The sequence below is a fragment of the Spea bombifrons genome, chromosome 1 (assembly GCF_027358695.1).
Source record: "Spea bombifrons isolate aSpeBom1 chromosome 1, aSpeBom1.2.pri, whole genome shotgun sequence".
Lineage (NCBI taxonomy): Eukaryota > Metazoa > Chordata > Amphibia > Anura > Pelobatidae > Spea > Spea bombifrons.
Genome location: NC_071087.1, coordinates 83,193,261 through 83,212,638, shown reverse-complemented (window position 1 = coordinate 83,212,638; position 19,378 = coordinate 83,193,261). Strand labels below are relative to the sequence as shown.

Here is a 19,378-nt window from a genome sequence, read left to right as displayed (position 1 = left end):
TCTGGGAGAGACCTTGCTGATGCATTATAACTACCTTATGTCTTGTTGCTGTGCTTAGTCTTGCCATGGTGTATAACTTTTGAGATTAAACTGTCTTCAGCATCTTCACTTTTATAGCGAGTTTGGCTGTTCCTCACTCACGCAGTTGTATTAGTTAATGAGTTTGGTATAATTGTTTAATCATACATCAACTATTTGCCTAAAATAGTGTACATAGAAGAAATGATGCTGTTTTGAAGGCAAAGGGTGGGGACACCAAATGTTTCTTCTCTTCACTCACTTTGCATTTTGTTAAATTATCAAAAATAAACTAACATGTCTATTTTTGATAGGAATCTTAGTTTACAGTATTTTTTTCACACCTGCCTAAAACTTTTGTACAGTACAGTATAATAAAGCACTTTATGAAAAAAAACATTCTTTATAATGCAAAAAAGAAAAAAAACTTAGGGAGAAGATGCTTCCTCCTTCATGGTCCACTGATTCTCACCACTGATTTGCAGCTATCATATGTATTAAAGTGCGTGCAACAGCTGGAATGTCCCTTTATTAACCCCTTGATGACAATTGCCGGTCCGGGCACGTCACCGAAAATCAAGTCGTTAACGTCTTTAAACGGGTGCAGAAAGCGATCTATTTTCGCTTTCTGCACCGAAACGGCGTTGCTGTAATGCCTCCACCTCGAGGCATTCAGCAACGCCATGATCGGCAAAAAGGGGCCATCTCTGGCCCCTCCCCGGGGTGTCAACATCCGCCATACTTTGTATGGCGGCGGATGCCCGTTTTAAAAGCGTTTAGGAGGCGATCAACAATCGCCTCCTAAACTTAAATGGTGTCGCTGGAATGCCTCGATCAGGAGGCATCCAGCGACACCAAACACTTACCTTGGGATGGACTGTGACCGCTATGGAGAGCGGTCACAGCCGCAGCTGCCGGTGATCTTCAGCAAGATGGCGACGGCCCGGGAAAAAAAACAATCAAGACGAAAAAGTTCGCTAGATGGTCTCCAGTTGCAGGTTGAATATAGGTACTGCATTCAACCATGCAAGTCAATGGAGCTCAGCTTTCTAATCACAGTGTGATTAGTAAAAAATAAATTAAAAATAAAATTAATAATAATTAGAAAAAAATAGTAAAAAAACAGTAAAATGTAAAAATAATTTCCCACTGAAATTCAAGTTGAAAAAAAATGTAAAAAAATTTTTTTAAAAAAAGGCAAAAAATAATTATATAAATATATAAAAAATATATTTTTGTGAGCAAGTCCTAAAATTAGCATATTAGCTTAAAACAATTCTCGCATGGAAAGAGTTAAAATACTGGCATATTAAATGCCCATGGGGTGTCTACTTTTAAAAAATTTATGATTTGATGGGGTAAATTGAATTGGCCAGGTTCAACAAGGTCCCAATTAACACGGGGGGAAGGATGGCCACACATCTAATTTCCAATTAGAAAAATGCACACGTACCAAATGTGGCCTTTTAGTTCCCCCAAAAAATGACAAACCCATGCATGTGGGGTATCACTGTACTCAGGAGATGTTGCTGAACACATATTGGGGTGTCGTGTGACAGCAGCATATACCAGGAGCTGTAAATTCATACATAAAGTAGGTGTGTGTGGGAAAAATACACACACAAAAATACTACTGCAAACTTTGAAAAAATGCTGGTGGTAAAATGTGTGCATGCAAAGAGTTAAAATACCAGCATTTAAAATACCCTGTGGTGTCTAGTTTTCAAAAATATATGGTTTTGTTGGGCACACTGAAATGGCCCGGCTCAAAGATGTACCAAATAGGGCATGGGCAGTGGATCCCCAAATGCCAAAGTTCAACTTTGAAAAATGTACATGCCACAAATGTGGCCCTTTTGCCCCCAAACAGCCAGGCAAAATCATTCATGTGAGGTATTGCTGTACTCAGGAGATGTTGCTGAACACATATTGGGGTGTTTTGTGATAGTGACATATACGAGAACCTGTTTATTCATACCTGAAGTAAAATGTGTGTGAAAAAACATGCAAAAATGCAAAAAAATTCCTACCATAAAGTTTGACAAAGGCTGATGGTAGAATAAGTGCTTGGAAAGGGTTAAAATACTAGCATTTGGAATACCCTGGGCTGTCTAGTTTTCAAAAATATATGACTTGATGGGGTAAATTGCATTGGCCGGGTTCAAAGATACCCGAAATGGCACATGGGGGGAAGAATTACCAGATTTGGAAAAAAATGGCTTTGAAATAGCAAAACGCTACCTGTACTTATTGCCCCATAATGTGTAGAAAAAAGCAAAAAAACATAAAAACATTGGGTTTTTCTAAACTCAGGACAAATAGTAGAATCTATTTAGCAGGTTTTTTGATTACCTTTTATAGATGAGTAAAAGATTTTTCAACTAAAAGTTAGAAAGTAATTTTTTTCTAAATGTTTCACCATATTTTATACTTTTTTTAATAGTAAATAATATGATACAATCAAAACAATGTCACCTAAAGAAAGCCCTTCTTGTCCTGAAAAAAACAATATCTAATGTGTGTGGGTTCAGTAAACGGGAAAGAAGAAAATTACAGCTAAACACGAGCAGCACAGAAATGTTAAAACGGCCATTGTCATGAAGGGTACAGAAAGTAAAATCAGCCTTTGTCACGAAGGGGTTAAACAGTACAAAATCCATTAGAGTTTTGCGTACTCCAATCCTTACACGGCAGATTACACGCTCAGGGAGTGATGCATTTCAGGATGCCGGTTGCCATTGTTTTGCTGTGGATGAAGACAGGAAATAAAACACCAACTGGCAAACAAAAAATGGCTTTTTAAAAGTGATCATCGTCCCTGAATATTTTGGGGAAATTCCAGTCAGGTTACTGGATCAACACCTGTAGTAAATGACAACTGGTTTAGCTGGACCGAGAAAACAAAACATCTTTCTGGATGTCCCCAGGGCTTAAAGGTTTATTTGAAAAGCCATTTCAAGGATTGCTTTTGCTTAGTGATCAAATCTTACAGGCTGGGCAGAAGTGTTTAGGAATGTCCAGGTCTGGAGGTGTCCCTGGGGGATGATAAACCTAGGGCAAATTCAAATTCACATTGCCTTGCACCACTTCAAGGATATCATTAAATTGGTTTTCTCAAGTCATGGTTGTAAATGAGATGCCTAATGTTTAGGTGACCTGCGATTTCCTTTGCAACAAGAATATGATCTTATGCACATATTCATTCATGAACATTCAATGTTGGAGTGGTGCAGCGCCAAGTGTTGGACCTGGTGTGACTATTAGCAGGATGGAGAGGTCTACAGTGCCCTTGGGAAGGGGCACTGTAGACCTTGAGTATTTTAGCTGTTGTTGCTGCTTTTTCTTTGTAACAATAACCTTGTTATTATACAGCATTTTGAGAGTTTGGGTAGGGAGGTCTTACAACTCAATTAAAAGGTACTGTCCTGTCAAAAAAAAAAAAAAAAAAAAGGTACAACTAATCCCTTAACATCTGCCGCTTCTGCTGGAAAGCATACAGTGTATCCACCACCCTTCAAGAAAGCAATACTGTATTAGATTACAAGTATGCCTTTCGCCGTCTAGTTTTAGACTATGACCTCTAGTCCTAGAATTTCTCCTTTGAAATGTACTTCCCTCCTTGTACTCCGCTGAATCCCTGTATATGGATTGAGGACATTCCCATTGTGTTATTCTGTAATGTTGTTTTCTGGAGGTTTTTGCCTCTACCCCAGAGGTAACTTAATACAATAAAACCAATCCACCCAAATATAGAAACAGATATAGAACCATTTAGCCCATGTGGTCTGCCGATTTCTCCTGATGTAAAGATTCATACCTTAGTCTCATTTTAGATCACTTTGGGTCATGATTTATCCCTGCGGAGGATTAGGTTGCCAATCAATCAAAGTAAGCTCTGATGCACACTAGGAAACACGCATGGATCTTCAACTGGGAAGTAGGAAAACTCCTCAGCTGCAACTCTCTCCTTTAAAAGGAACTAGAATGTCAACCTGATGTGACCTGCAGAAAATGAGCCCTGCTCTGAGCATGAATATTGAGATCAATTAGTTGGTTGTTTTCGGTATGACACCGAGTGACAGTGTGGTAAACAGCCCTAAAGCATATATTGTTTTTAATGCCTGAAAACACTCATATACTACGCAGCACCTTATTAGAGCCTATTAAGACCACGCGTGAAACAGACGGATTTGGCTCTTCTTGAGCATTTTAAGCTATTTATGCCCAAAATGGGTGTCCTTTTTAATGGAACATCTTCTCACGATAGCAGATGTTCCTCTGGAAAATAAGCAGCATGTGATAAGTTTAACGCCACCAGTGTGAATAGAAGCCTTGTAGAGGAAAAAAAACAGCCAGCGAAAAATAATCATTATAACATGTAGGGGTTGGGTAAATTCCTGAAAACAACGCTACAAAAAAAAAACCAAATTCCCACAGATTTGACACAGAATTGGATGGCATGGCCCTGGACATGGTCTTAGACGTCAAAAGTTATACATAGAAAATAATCCACGTCCAATGCAGTAAAGGGTGACTTATTAGTTGAATATTCTATTGGTTGCAATAAGAAGGGAGGAAAAGAAGGCAGGAAAAGAAGGGCACAGCTGTCATGGGCACTGCAAATGATTTCATGGTGCAGATATCAACTGTCTGATTAGCTAATCAAATTCCTATACACCCAGAACACCCCATCAGCCTTATTACTGAGGGTCTGCCACATGAACATGCAAAGAGCGGGATGTCAGTCCCTTAACCCTCTGTGCTCCACACTATTAAAGTATTAGAAAGAGACACAAGTATAAACCCCTCTCAGTGCACAGTATTTGCGTGTGAGGAAACTAGCAGGGCTAGGCAGATCACATCGAGAAGGGGTTTATGCATGTGCACCAGACAGACAGATGATGCCACATGTTTGCACACGAGGAAGTTATTAGGGGCAGGTGACAGGGTCTGGAGGTGGCATGCACTCACCTCTGCCTGCTGGTCCCCCGTTACCAGTTCCAAAATGCGTAAACTCCAGGCCACCGTACCCAAGACTATCCTCCCACCCACATTACACCCTTCTCCGTGTAGCCTAGCAACCAAACTTCGTGCATTGGCTAGGCAAACGTGTGTGACGGAGCGGTCGCCCAATCGCGGAAGAGCAGATGTTAATGGGCGTTGGAATGCCAGGGTGGGAGAACCGTGAGGTGCGATTGGCAACGACACGAACCAGCCAGAAACAGGGGGTGTGGCCATCTGTCCCATGTGCCTGTTTGCTATTTTGAGTAGGGGGATGGGAGAAGGGTGAACAGAGGGTATTAGAAACGGGGGGAAAGGTGACAGGAGGGGGAAGAGGGCCAGTATAAATATATGTCACAGTGATTGTTTACAGGTGTGTCACTCATGAAGGGGATTTTGTACACATAAATGTCACTATGCCATGCAGTTTCACTGTAGTGTCGTTTACCTCATATTAAATGGTTTCCACAGTTTTGGGAAATATAGTGTCAAGAACCTGCTGTGATATTAGCCATTTACCACAGAACACATGTAAAGCCCTGCCCTGCAGTATGGATAATAATAGAGATAATAATAGAGAAATAATAATAATAGAGAAACTGAGTCCCCTCTGTGAGTTTATACATCACGCATTGTGCAAGGCAGCGCTTTACATGTGCCGGTCAGCAACATGTAACATTGACGCTGCTGAGTTCGCTGTCAGGATAACCAGAAGGCTGTTTTGTCACACTGGCGACATCTAGGGTTCCATGCCTCCCGTTTTACTGGCAATAATAAGTCTATGACGGCGTAAGGACGTAAGGACGTAGGCTTTTTTTCCCTCCACACACAAACCATTTTCACCTGTTGCTAAGCAGCACAAGTAAAGTGTTTTCCAGCATTCGGTGGGATGTATAAACTCACAGGCTTAGTTTATACATTTTACATACTGCAGGGACAGCGCTGTATATGTGATGATGTGGGTTCGCACTGCTTAAGAAGGAGGATTATAATGTAGAGTAAGGAGTTTTAAACTGGATGGTGGACTGAAGAGAGATCAGTTTGTTGGGAAGAGGTGATGAACTTAGGTGCGGCTGATGAGACAGCAAGTCTGTTTAGAGAGCTCACCCCCAGGGGAATAAAGAGAATAAAAAGGAGAGAGAAGGGAAGGTTTCTTGGAAGCTGACGTAGTGTTTTAGGAAGGCTGGATCATAGGAGTTTAAATAGACTTCCAATCCCTAGGTCTCAGACATACCTGATGGGTCCGTCATATGCTTGGCACACAACCACATTAACCATTTCTGCCTTCATTCAGATCGGCCCTCCCGCCTTCCATTGTTACTATAGGCCTGTGAGTCATCCTGGGGCCCCATTTTCGGAAAACTATTGGTACTACAAGTTTATATTACCTTGTAGGGGTTAAATTGTAATATTTTTGTTGTTCAACCTAAATATGCATTAAGAATAACTGTGTAGTCTACGGTAAAGCGTTACTTCCCTGATCTCTTTACCTAATTGCACTTAATGGCTGCGTTGAATTTATAAGATGCAAAACTGGCCTTTGCACCTTGATGTTCTGGGGGCCTTATGGGTAGGGATTGGTGATTCCAGAGGGAACTGTTGCTGAAGCTATTCACGTTTTTAACGTTCTGAAAAGCGTACTGAGCTCCCGTACACCCAGGGCCGGTGCCACTCATAGGCAAAGTAGGCACCCGCGGCTCGCGGTCACTATGAGTCAGCCAGTTAGGAGGACCTTATGGGAGCGCCGCGACACACTTGCGCGGCGCCCCTATTGTAATTATGCTCCTGCCTTGCGCATAGATGTTGGTGGGAGGGGGGAGGCTCATGCTGAGCTGCTGTCTGCTGAGACTTGGTTGGGGCGGCCCAGCATAACAAGCATTAAAAGAGGTGGGGATTGTGGGGGCAGCAAAATTATGTTTTGCCTAGGGTGGCAAAAATACTTGCACCAGCCCTGCGTACACCATTCAAAAATGACGTCTACTGGAAGGTCACTGGAGGACAGGACCCTACTGGGATTTGTTTGCGATCAGCAATGCAGGGCTCTGTCCTTACTGGTCCTGAACAAAATCGTGTATAATTTGGGTGGGTGCATCAAATATGGAAAAGGGGAATCATGGGTTAATACGGTAAAATTAAAAAAAAAACTTTGGTCACTATGGTATGCAAACCCCCGCTCCTGAAAGGGTTAAGTATGGAATCTGAACGTTGTCTAGTGTTATAACAGAACTGGTTGGACAAGTCTTTTTCATGGAGCAAAAAAGCATGGAGACCTCTGGAGAGCAGTATGAACATTTTAACAATTGAAATATTAATTTAATATGTTGTTAATATATTTAGCCCCATTAATTTATTGATCCTATTTTCTCTATATGTTCAGCAATGTGTATGCAGTGTTACACTATGTCTTATCTATCTACACACGCAAATACATTCTATACACACAGAGTTCATGTGATATTTAAGGCATTCAGGGATATTAGGGATAAGGCACTTACGATATCTCAATTACCTGCAAACAAGAGATAAGGCGCTGTACTTCAGACCTGCTCTTGGTAGCAGGACACAACTACCTGCAATAATATGATTAGTAGCAGCACCGGACCCGCCTGCTTTTGATATAATTACGTATATGAACGCGCATACGTTTTAGAAATAAGAGAATGTTATATTCAGACCTCATTCACCATATACTTGTATTACATGTCTCTGCATTTGTCCTCTTTGTGGTTGTAGCTAATCAATAGAGGGCATCGCCATTAACTAAGGTGAGGTTGATAAATAGAATAACACCAAAGGTAGTAAAGCAAATGTAAAGGGGCAGTGTGTTGCCCAAAACGGGCTTACTAATGATGAATGCATATTAAAGTTCTTGCATTTTTACCGGCTTTAGAGCTAGTTTAACCCCTTATGAGCCAGTTTGGGCTACTGGAACGTGAGTATCTGCACGTGCGCAGAGGAGTGCGAGGCAAAGTAGCTGGAGTGATGGGGAAGCAGACCGAATTTATATTGAGGATTCTGATGAATCGCTCTATGCAGTTGGAGAAAAAGGTGAACCATAAAGTAAAACTCCGGTATCACATGCATCAATGATTAACTATTTGCTTCTCTCCGAGAGACAAGCATTCATATCATTATTATCTGATCACCCTGGCACATCCATAACTATGGAATTTAAACCGCCAGTTCTCCTCTTTTAATCGAAGAATGCCTCCTTCTGGCTTTAACCCTTTGATGACAATTGATGTGTTATGCACATCATGGAAAAACATCTCGTTGGTAACAATTGATGTGCCTGGCACGGCATGAGTTTAAGCAGGAGTAGAAATCGATCTAAGATTTTGCGAGTGGTAGTTTTGTTAACAGCTCCTTTTTTGCTGTAAGTTCTGTCATCGTTAAATTTTATTTCAAGTAATATGTCGGCATGTATCAACTTGTATGTCAACCCTTTGTAACTATACAGTGTTGCTGAACTTGTTGGCACTGTAAAAGGGCGAGGTCAGCACACTAAAATCAGAAATATATTTGCAAAACAATGATATAAAGTAGTATAAGTTAAATTGAAGTTAGGAGTATGAAACCAAAAATATCAAATAGAAATGAAACATTTCACTGGAATGAAGAAACAAACATATAATAATAAAAAAAAGAAATAAACATTTCTGAGACCAACACAACAAGGCAAAGACGCAAAATCCTTTGCAAAGGCCATGCAAAAAGAAGCATATACTATGTATGTGGCTAATAACCCTCGCTGTCCAAAAAGATGAATGAGACAGTGCCTGTCTCATTCATCTTTTTTGGACAACAACAAAAGTGTCTTCCTGGATCGCTTCGGACCGACACCATCAGCTTTCTAATAAGCCCAAAGGGTGAGCCTGAATAATTTCACTGGTAGTGGCAGCCCGGTGTATTTTGAATTTAAAAACCCTCACCCCCGAATCCTGATTTCTGTTGCAGTTTAGTGTATTAGTAAATGCAGTGTTCTCAATACATCAAAGTCTACCCGGACCCCATTATACAGTATGTAGCACAATTTCTACTGCATATATCTGTAAATCAGAATGGTGTTATATATATATATATATATATATATATACATATATATCTACTTCCTAAAAGAAGTGACTAACACAGCAAGAGTTGGCATAGTATATACATTGTCTGGGCAGGTTAGCCCCAGGTAAAAACATCATGGAAAATAAGCCATTTACCCACAATACACAATTATATCATGATTACGTTTATTTGAGGCAAACAAGGTTTATCCAACAAACCAGTTTATGACATGTAATGTAGTGCCACATCTGGTGCTTTGTTCTTAGCTTTTGGGTTACTGGGAAGATAACAAAATAATCCATTCACAATCCACTGGAGGTTAAGGGTGTTTTATTTAGCAAAGGTATCTGGTGGTATCTGAACACTTTCATGCTCTAATTGTAGCAATAGCCTTTGCGAAAGTTTGTGGTAGTAACGGTTGTGGGATTTTTCACACATGTTGTACTTAAGGTATGAATATACAGATGATGGTATACGTCACTGCCAAACAAGACCCCAATGAGGTGTTCATCATCTCATGCATACATTTGGTGGGTGGATTTGGGGCTAAAAAGGACATATTTGTGAGGTGCGCATTTTAGTTTTTGAACTTGGAATTTTGACATGTCCCAATTGAGACATTTTTGAAGCTGGCCAATTCAATCCACCCTCATCAAACCAGATATTTTTTTTAAAGTAGACAACCCAGGGTATTTGAAATGGTATTTTTATACTTTCCATCTCCTGAGTATAATGATAGCACCCACGCATAGATTTGTTGGGTTGTTTGGGGGCCACATTTAGGTCATGCACTTCCAACTTGGAATTGTTACGGATTCCTCTACTGAACACAAATCAATTTCTCAGCCCACTAATTGAATGTACTCCCTTAAAGTATATATTTTATGAAATAGACAACCAAAGATATTTCCCACGGGGTATTTTGACACTTTTCATGCTGCCATTTTATCACCAATCCCTGCAAAAATGTTTGGTGGTTTATTTGTTTTGCATTTTTTTAACACAGACATTAAAGTTTAGATGTGAATTTAGGGACATAGTTGTATGTTACTGCACAAACACACTCTAACAAAGTCATTCCCCACATGCATAAATGTGCCATGTTTGTGTTGAAGGTACTGGGTCAGATTTGTGATATTTCACTCTAGGAGTGACTGGACTTACTAAAGTTTTTTATCTAAAATAGTAGTTACATCAGGTCACCTGCATTCCCCTAGTACAGAATCTACCAATATTTGTAAGCTCTACTTGCTTGAAGTAGTCACCAATACAGAGGTTGAGACGGGCAGTTAAGCCAGGAGTAAATGTCATATCGTCTCCCACTTTTGTGGCTGGAAACCTAGAAATCTGCATTTCTTTCCAGGCTTGGTCAAATTGTACATTACAGATTGTGGCTTTTTTATACCAAGACAACTGACAACTGACACTCGCACAGTGGTATAATTATGTTAAAAGATATGCATCTTTATTTTTCAGTAAATTATACTTCGGCTGGGCATTAAGTATTATGGTGTGTATCACGCTAGTGATACAGTAGCACACAGTGAGTTAGAGAGAAGAAAAGCTTGGAGACACAGCATCGCGGCATCGAGCAACAGCAATAACAGAGGCATAATGACGCGATGCTGATCGCACTGAAGAAGTTTACTTAGGATGTTCCATGTCTTCACCGCATCTTTAAGGCATAAAATTCCATGACAGCATGGAACAGCCTCAGCGGGTTAAGCTAGCCCTTTAGTGGCCATCACACCTTACTGGGTGACCGCTGGAATGTATGCACACAGAATATTGCGTCCTAGATTAGTAATAAAATGCCTTTAAATAAATTGTAAACCTTTATTATTCCAGATATAATTCAGTTATCTACTGTATTGAGGGATCAGTTACAGGTAACAAGCGTAGCCCATCACGTGGGTTCGGAAAATGTCTCCAGCTAACATGCTTTATTTTGGAGAATTTAGTTTGCCAACTAATCTTATTTTTGTGGCCACGCTTTCCAAATGGGAGGGTGCAGGGGAGTAATTATCCCCTGGGCTGCTCTCATTTTAAGATTTGCCTAAATCATTTTCTGGTGCAGCAAGGACTAAACGCAGCATTTGCCCCTCCCCCACAATAGATGTTTTTTGTGCCCCTGTAGATAAATTCTGTGGAGCCCTTTTTTATGAATGCATGTAGGATAATGCCCACTGAGCATAGGATCTTCCAAATGTTGTTTGGGACACTATAATACTGGATGGGACATTATAGGACCATTCGGCTGGACTTGGCTCCAGGTCCAAGGGGTGCCAGCCCACCCAGCTTTCAATTAAAGCATTCATTTAAATGCGAGACATGTTGATACAGAAATGTGCCTCTTCTACAGACTAAACTTCACACCTAGTCATTTAAAAGCATATTTTAAATCACGGTTGGCACTAGACACATATGGAATATGCATACCACCTTGTAGGATAAAAGTCTGGTTACTTATGTGGCACACATAATCCTACACAATGTGGCATGTCTGTTTAGGGCTTTGTAAAGTGTATAGACATAATGTTTAATAAAAACTCCAGGTGAAGCAAATTAGACACTGTAAAAGTATAGCATGTGATTTATACCACTGGCTTTGTGCCTTGTTAATCCATGTACAACATAAATAAATAAAGACTGTTTACAGTGGAGCACATATGCTCATTTTTGGAGGGACAGACAATATCCTTTGCCTCCTTTTAACCTGCTAGCGTTTTATTCTGACCAGGTCATGCTGGGATCAGCGCTCTAAGCTTCCTTTCTTGCCAGTCCATAGCTCTCGGAGGTCTACTTTGCATCCAAGGTCCCTTAGAGCAGCTTTGGCTATATCGTCACAGTCTTTGTGTGTGCTGCGAGCCTGTACGATCAGCGACTCTGCTCCCATTTCCAAGATGGGCTCACAGAACTCTGGATTCCGAGAGACTAGATTCCTGATCACCATGCAAGCTTGTTTCTGGTGGGGGGAGAATTTACATGTCAACATTGGATTAATTAAATACATGAAGAAAAAAAAGTGATTGGCCAAGGCAAATTTCAGTTTTAATCTAAAATGAGTTCCACCATTAATTATCATAGGAGAGCATTATTCGTGGTTGGAGGTGTATTGCTTATTGGATAGATAGATTTTTGAGACGTACCTTGGCTCCTTTAATATTTAAGGAAAAAAAATGTCTAGAATCCACATGGCAGACATCGGTTTGTTTACCTGCACGGTGGGGTCCCGTGGATGTGTCTTCATGGCCTGGAGAGCAGCTAGTGCTCCACCACCCTCCATGATCACGTTGCAGTTTTCCGGTTTGCGCAGAGCCAGCATAGCTAGTGCAGCACAACCCTGATCACAGACCTGAAAAAGAGAGAATAGACTGTTACAAGAAGCCTTAGTGTTTGTAATACAATCGGCTATAACAATGTATCTATCAGATGCAGACTCTCAAACAGCATTAAATATGGGAAGGATGATGATTAAGTGGCGAGAAAGAACTAATGAAATTAAGATGGATGTGGGAGGCAGAAAGCATAATTTAATGAAAAACGAGATCAATGAGAAAGCGCATAAATAAAAGGATTAGAAGAATTGACGAGTGAACTATGAGTAACAATAATGCACCATTTTACATTATTCAAACGGCCAAACATTAACAACCCAGATGAAGCTGGAACTTCATGTGAGAAAATCCCAAAATCTTATGGGTTTTCAGCATTTTTTATTAATTTTGGGGTAGTGGTATTTATACACAAACTTTCTATAACAAAAATGCTAATTTCTAGGTTTTTTTTTCCTGGTGAAAGCAGGACTTGACACGGAAGTCTAGCGGTCTGTAGCTCTATGTCCAGAGTCCAAGCTTAACTTGTGTTACAGTTTTCTGTCACAATAATGATTATGTTGCCCCAGTCTACAGCTACATGCCATGTTACTAGTGATCTGCTTGTGTATATTGCACAAACACTGTAAAGTTTGGTCAAGGTATGGTCAGAGGGCATAATGCTCACAAGAGGAGAACAATCTCACGCTGTAGGTTTTGTGTAGAACCCTTTATACCTCGCCCAATCGATAAACTGACCTCTGACAATAAGCATCTCTTCCCAATTGTGATTACAACCTACTAAAGGGGGCAAGTTTGCAAGGCATTTACATTCAATTGGGCAATTACAATTAGGTAAATGTAGTGGTAGACTTTTCTGCAGATCAAATTATTATGCATTCTAATGCCTTATGAATTAATGTCCAATGTGGGAATAGGAGTGAATTTTGGCAGTACGTCAACAGAAATCTCAGATCTTGACAAGCTCTGTAATTGAGAGCTCTCTACAGCAAAGGTGTTTATTCACTAAAGAGAGAGAGAGAGTTGGCAGGAGAGTGGTGCTTTTAGCTCTCTCACTTCACTATTAATTATGAATGGCCAACACTGCCAAGTTTCTCCAGTGAGAAAGGGCTGAACTGACCCTGTATAATGCATACTTCAATGGGCGAGAACTATCCGTTAGACAGGCAAACAAAAACCTTCCTGCAGCAAAAGCTCACTGGGTTTAGATGTTCATAATGTCAACTGTCTCCTGTCAACTCTCTGTTTAGTGATTAGACCCCTTATTTGTGGTTTTGAGCATTTAAAACTTCTTTTTTTGGCGAGCATGGTCCTATGTAAAATATAGTCAGGGCCGGCCCTATAATGGGGCAGACTGGGGCAATTGCCCCAGGCGGCACTTTAGAAGGGGCGGCACTTTGCCGCCCCAAGCGTTTTTTTTTTTTTTGTAGCGGAGGAGAGAGAGAGAGGGGCACCGAGTGGTTTTCGCTTACCCGCTCGGCGCCCCTCTCTCTCTCTCCTCTGCGGCGAGTCTCCCTGTTCGGTCCCGGTGCCGGCTTGTAATGCAGAGCGCCGGAAGTGACGTCAATTGCCGGCGCTCAGCATTACAAGCCGGCACCGTGGCAGAGCAGGGAGACTGTTTAAAGGTAAGTACCGGGAGGGGGGATCGTATGGCGTCGGCAAAGTTTAAAATGCCCCCCCCCGGCGTCGGCGTTTTAAACTTCGCCGCCGCCCCCCCCCCCGGCGTCGTTTTAAACTTCGCCCCAGGCGGCGTTAAGTCTTTGGCCGGCCCTGAATATAGTAGTTTTGATAAATAATAAAAGTTCACAATATACAGTGATAACACAATTAGCGTACCAATTACCAGCGGTTGGATACTTAAATTACCTGAACATTGGAGAGGTGTCGCGAGATTGCCAGGACAATGAGGTCGGTCCCTCCAGAGTTCACAATGGCATCTTTTACATCATCATTCCCAGCAATGGCTCTGATGGCACTTAACACCTGTTTTACCAGTTCCTGGGGGTTTACAGACAAAAAAAACCCAAAGTCTCTAACTGTATTGAAAATTTAGCAATGGATTTATTATTAAAGCACATTAATGAAACCACATTTTTGGTGTTTTAATCTTTGGAACAGAGTGCTGCTTTGGGGAAGCTGCTTTCTGAGTATCTAAAAAAAAAGATTGAAGAAGTCCACCTTAATTAATTTTCCTTCTTAGCCTGTAATGATGATCCATCATTATTGTAATGATGCAATTATATCTGCTTAGTCTGTAATGTTGATCCAATAATATTTCAGCGAATCACTGGTTTAGTTTGTTGAGTAGTTGGCACCTTCAATGTTCTTAAGTATGCATGCATTGATAAAATATTGCAAGGATCTACTTGGTCCAATACCATCCAGGGGTTTGCTAGGGATCCATCCCTTGTATAGATTACCTGATGGTCTATGCAGTCTGCTAACAATGCCACCATGAAGTTCAAGCCACCCAGGTCAACCACGTCCTGACAATACTCATTACGCACACAGAGACGGGCAATGGTACCACACAGCTCACTAAGGACACCAGGGTTATCTGCAAATGCTTTAAAAGGTGATACACAGTGATTAGCTTAGATTTGTTTCTGTCACCTCGAAACATTACAAATGTTCTCAACACAACAGTAATTGTAATTAAATTAATTTAAATTACACCTGTATGGTGCTTAGAGCATACAAATTCCCAGCACACACCTGACCTCCCCTTCTGGATTGGCTGCTTTTTATGAAGTTTAACTGTTGCAGAAATTAGGAAATAATAAATGGGTAAGAACACTTGACACTAAACATAGTGTTGACAGGCTCATTTGAACTAATTGGACAAATGCTGTTCGACCACTACTGAGATGACAGAGATTGAGCCCCCTATTTGTATTGATATAGAAGAAGTCATTTGGCTGAGGGAGGTTGGCAGTGCTGGGATCTTTAGCTCTATAGCTTAAAAGACTTATTTCACACAAGACTAATATAGAATAAGACATGTAGTTGTTATGGACAACAAAAATCTACCTTTTGCAGCTTGGATTAAAAGCTTCAGGCCGCCATACTCCAAAACAATCATCTTGGCATGATCATGAGCATGGCCAAATGGGACTCGAATGTCATCGTCAAAGGTCATTATCCTCAGAGCAGAGCAGGACTCACGCAGAACTTCTAGATCTGCACCATGGTTTGTTATGGCAGCGGTCAGGTGCCGTAAAACCCCTGCCTTCACAAGATCCTGACGGTTTTGCTCATGCTTTAGGCACACGTGGCGGATGAGACGAATGGCTAGCAGTGTCACCTCTGCGTCACTCGCGTGGTTCTGCAAAGCCTGAATCAGCAGTTGTCGTCCATCAGCCTCTAGTAAATCAGGCTGTCCATCAGTGAGGCAGGACATGGCGTAGAGGGCATTCAACAATGTTTCTCTGTCTCCTTCTGAAAGCTTCCACGCTTTCAACACCACAGGGTAGGCAGATTTCTGGCCTGCCAGGTAACGGTGTGCCAGCCCCTGTTTACACTGGTCCCCAAACTTGACAAGGAGTTCTGAGACACTGTTTAAAGCTGATGAGTCTATGGCTTTCTTCAGGGACTCCAGTATCTGGAATGAGAGAAAGAGCACAGCGCATCAGCAACATACATCTGTTCGTTTTCTTGTTTCAAATGAGTGAAAACAAGTAGTGACAATACAGGGAATAATCCAAACCCATAATAAATATGTAACACTTGATTACAGTGGATGGCAACATCACACTCCGTGATTGGTTATGTTAGGGGTTGGCAAACTACCGGGACATGTAGGAGTCAGTCACAAAGTGCAGCTGCCAATATCACTATTATATATTGATTTATAGAGGGCCGTCATATTCTGCAGCGCTGCACAATGAGGCCATTAGCAGACTGCATAGACCACCCCTCGGCTGCTATATTCTTGACCTGAAAGTTGTCATTTCTACTAAGGTCCCTCAATCCCAAAGGATGACACGTAGATGTATCCTTGGCAATTACATGTAAGCAGGCTAGTTTCACTCTGTCAGTTTAGTGAAAGCTGGTCTCCCATTGCATGGCTACCTATGAAACAGCATCTCATAGCTCCTAACATCTCATAGCTCCTAACATGGCCAAAGAGGGACTCTTTTGTAATAAGGTGTTTGATTAGAGGTGTGGCTAGGTTTTTATTGATACTTATTTTAGAATAATAATGTATTTTATTTATGCGCTTCAATTATAAGCATCATTTACGTTGATTCTGACTTTTAATGCTGCAGAACACCACAAAACACTCACACCCAGAAAAACATTCCTAGAAAAGACAGACATCAGGGAAGGAAAAAGGCACAATCGCTCTTAACCCATTATTGACAAAGCCCGTACATGTACGGGCTCAAAATGCATTGTTTTCAATGGGTTTAGGGACCGGCCATTGCCCTTAAGGGGTTAAAGAGATGCATAAATTATGCAATCTTGGCACAAACCTGCAGAATGTCGTGGTTCGGTTCAACCTCATTTTCGCTGCAAGGTTTCTTCGGTGCCTTAACAATATTTGTCAAGTCAACCCCTAATTAAAATGGAAAATAGTAGTTAATGGTACTGTGACGCATTACCATACATCATGGTGTATTACAGTACATCACATGCACACACAGCAAAAACAGTTTTAGCCATTACAATGTAGGGAAAAGTCCATTGTGTTTGATGGGTGAGGGCGTGGTTGTAAAGTTGCTTGTAACGTACACCAAACACACATCTATACAGTAAAGCTACATAAAGCAGATCTGTCACTTTTTCCAAATTCTATATTACAGTTAGATAGCCTAACTAAACCCATGTAATGGTTTAATTCCACCCCATTAGCTTATCCCTGCCCTAGTATTAAGTTGCTCATTGCAGCTGACTGGTTCAGGCAAGGGTTGTAAAGGTTGTATGAAGCTATGATAGAAAACATCTAGACTGGATGTTCTTTCCATTAATGCAAACTGTGCTACATCGATACTCACGTCCCAGCTTCCACTAGGCAAATATTCCTGCCGGAGAGTAGGATCTAGGTCCCCTGCAGTGCTGCGGGGATCTGGATCCTAACCCTGCTGCCTGCCCAGCACCCGGAACATGCAGTCGGGCAATACGAATTGTGCATTCCTGCGCTAAACCCCAAATATAGGCCGCACCCCCACTTTAAAGACTTAAAGTGGGGGGGGGGAAGGTGCGGCCTATATTCGGGCAAATCCGGTACAATTATTAGCAAGGATGACCAGTTCAGGATGACCAGTTCAGGATGGTCATGTTCAGCCTAGTCAACTGAATTGAATAAGCACAATCTCCAGAAGGTACCTTGAGACTCAAATTGCTGGATAGCTTCAGTCAACGCTTCATCTGGGTCCATCTCAAACTCTGTAATATTTTCTTGTACAACAGCATCAAAGGTCTCCTGCGTAATCCATCTACACGCCATTTTAGTAGATATCACGGCTCACTATGCTCTTTATCTGGGACAACCTGTAAAAATACAGCATGTTGTGTAAATCCTACATTATTTTTGCTTAGCTTTACAAATTCTTATACTTTTGTTACGAGCAGGTTGACTGCACAACTGTTCTCAACAACTGTGAATTAGTTTAATTCTAAGAAATGGCACAAGATGAGTTGTAGCTGGAATGTGCGAAGGTAATGCAGAACAGAATCTGTGGGGTGAAAAGAAGCTGAGTGCTTTGCTTAGTATACACAATAATCATATTGTTAAAAATGTTTAGAGTTCATGTTATGTTAATAATCTTATGGATGTTTCTCCAGGTCTCATTTTCTGCACTGTTGCACATTTTAGGTCCCTTTAGATGTCTTCAAACAGAACATACATTTCATACTTCTGTCCGTCACCGTTTCCTGTCGTTATTGGCCTAGTTACCATTCGGAACTGCTTCAACTCAGGAACACGAGCTGGGTTTAAAGCGTGAGCAGCTCATTCTAGGACCTATCCTTGTTCTTCGGCCATTCTCATGAAGCTGTCTTATATGTTTCTCACTGCATGACCGTGTCTCACGAGCCACTGAATGCACATTAAGTTTAGTGCTACCTTTAATGATCATTAAATGCATGGGATTCTTCATATTATGCCTCTGCTGCGTTCCTCACCCTCCCCTCAGCCATTTTCCATGCAGGAGATGCGTTCGGCCAAACGCATCTCTTGCCATATGATATACGGAGCGCCAGTAAGCTCCAGAGCTGGTTACGTGAATATCTCTGGGGGAACGTACCAAGATTTCAATGGGATTGCTTTTCGAGCCACTGACTGGCATGATGTCCAGTCCCTGCAACAAAGGATTCCCAAAGCACAATTCTGGCAGATGTTGACATAGGTCACATAAACAATGCACTGCATTTTACATGACAAATACATATTCAAGTCCACTTTCATTGAGATCTTTCATATATGTTGGGATGCTGATCATTGCATTGTCTGTATTAATGTTCCTATTGCCACTAATATTTCAACTGTATATTTAGAGCTATGGGCAAAGGCAGACAGGCTCATTGTTCACACGGGAAGGATTATGGTGCAAGTGGAGCAGAACCTTAAATTAATTATCCCTGTCCATCAAACCTGCGAGAACATTTTAATACATGTGCAAAAAAAATCTAAGGGCCCCATCGAATAAAGGTGGCTCCACATGGGTATAAAGCACATCACCCATTTATGTATAATAAATGAAAAGCAACCGATAACAAAGAGGCCTCACACAGAAACAAAATGCATCCAGTTGCACAAGAAACCAATAAAGCTATAATAAACACGCGTATAAAGTTACCTGCCTCCTCTTTACCCGTCTCCAGGTTCTGACATAGCAACCATAGGCGGAAGTGGCATCACTCAGCTGCCTCCATCTTTTCTGAGGGCAAATACCTCCTTGGAGAAATAAAATAAAAACTAAAGCCAGGGTTGTTATTGAGGATTATGTAAGCGTACAATGACGTAT

General features: G+C 41.3%; 1 protein-coding gene across 2 annotated transcripts; it reads right to left on the bottom strand.

The window, feature by feature from the left end:
- Nucleotides 1–11,577: 11,577 nt before the first annotated feature.
- Nucleotides 11,578–19,307, bottom strand: ARMC6 (armadillo repeat containing 6). Of its 2 annotated transcripts, none has more exons than XM_053465736.1 (8): nucleotides 19,211–19,307; nucleotides 17,739–17,903; nucleotides 16,886–16,968; nucleotides 15,441–16,011; nucleotides 14,831–14,976; nucleotides 14,277–14,408; nucleotides 12,293–12,430; nucleotides 11,578–12,040 (listed from the first exon to the last, which is right to left on the bottom strand). In XM_053465736.1, the coding sequence occupies exons 2-8, from the start codon at nucleotides 17,857–17,859 to the stop codon at nucleotides 11,828–11,830; spliced, it is 1,404 nt and encodes a 467-aa protein (XP_053321711.1). In that variant the 5' UTR covers nucleotides 17,860–17,903; nucleotides 19,211–19,307; the 3' UTR covers nucleotides 11,578–11,827. The 2 variants fall into 2 exon arrangements, with proteins under 2 accessions (XP_053321711.1, XP_053321712.1); XM_053465737.1 differs by having other exon boundaries at nucleotides 19,215–19,243.
- Between the last annotated feature and the right edge of the window lie 71 nt (nucleotides 19,308–19,378).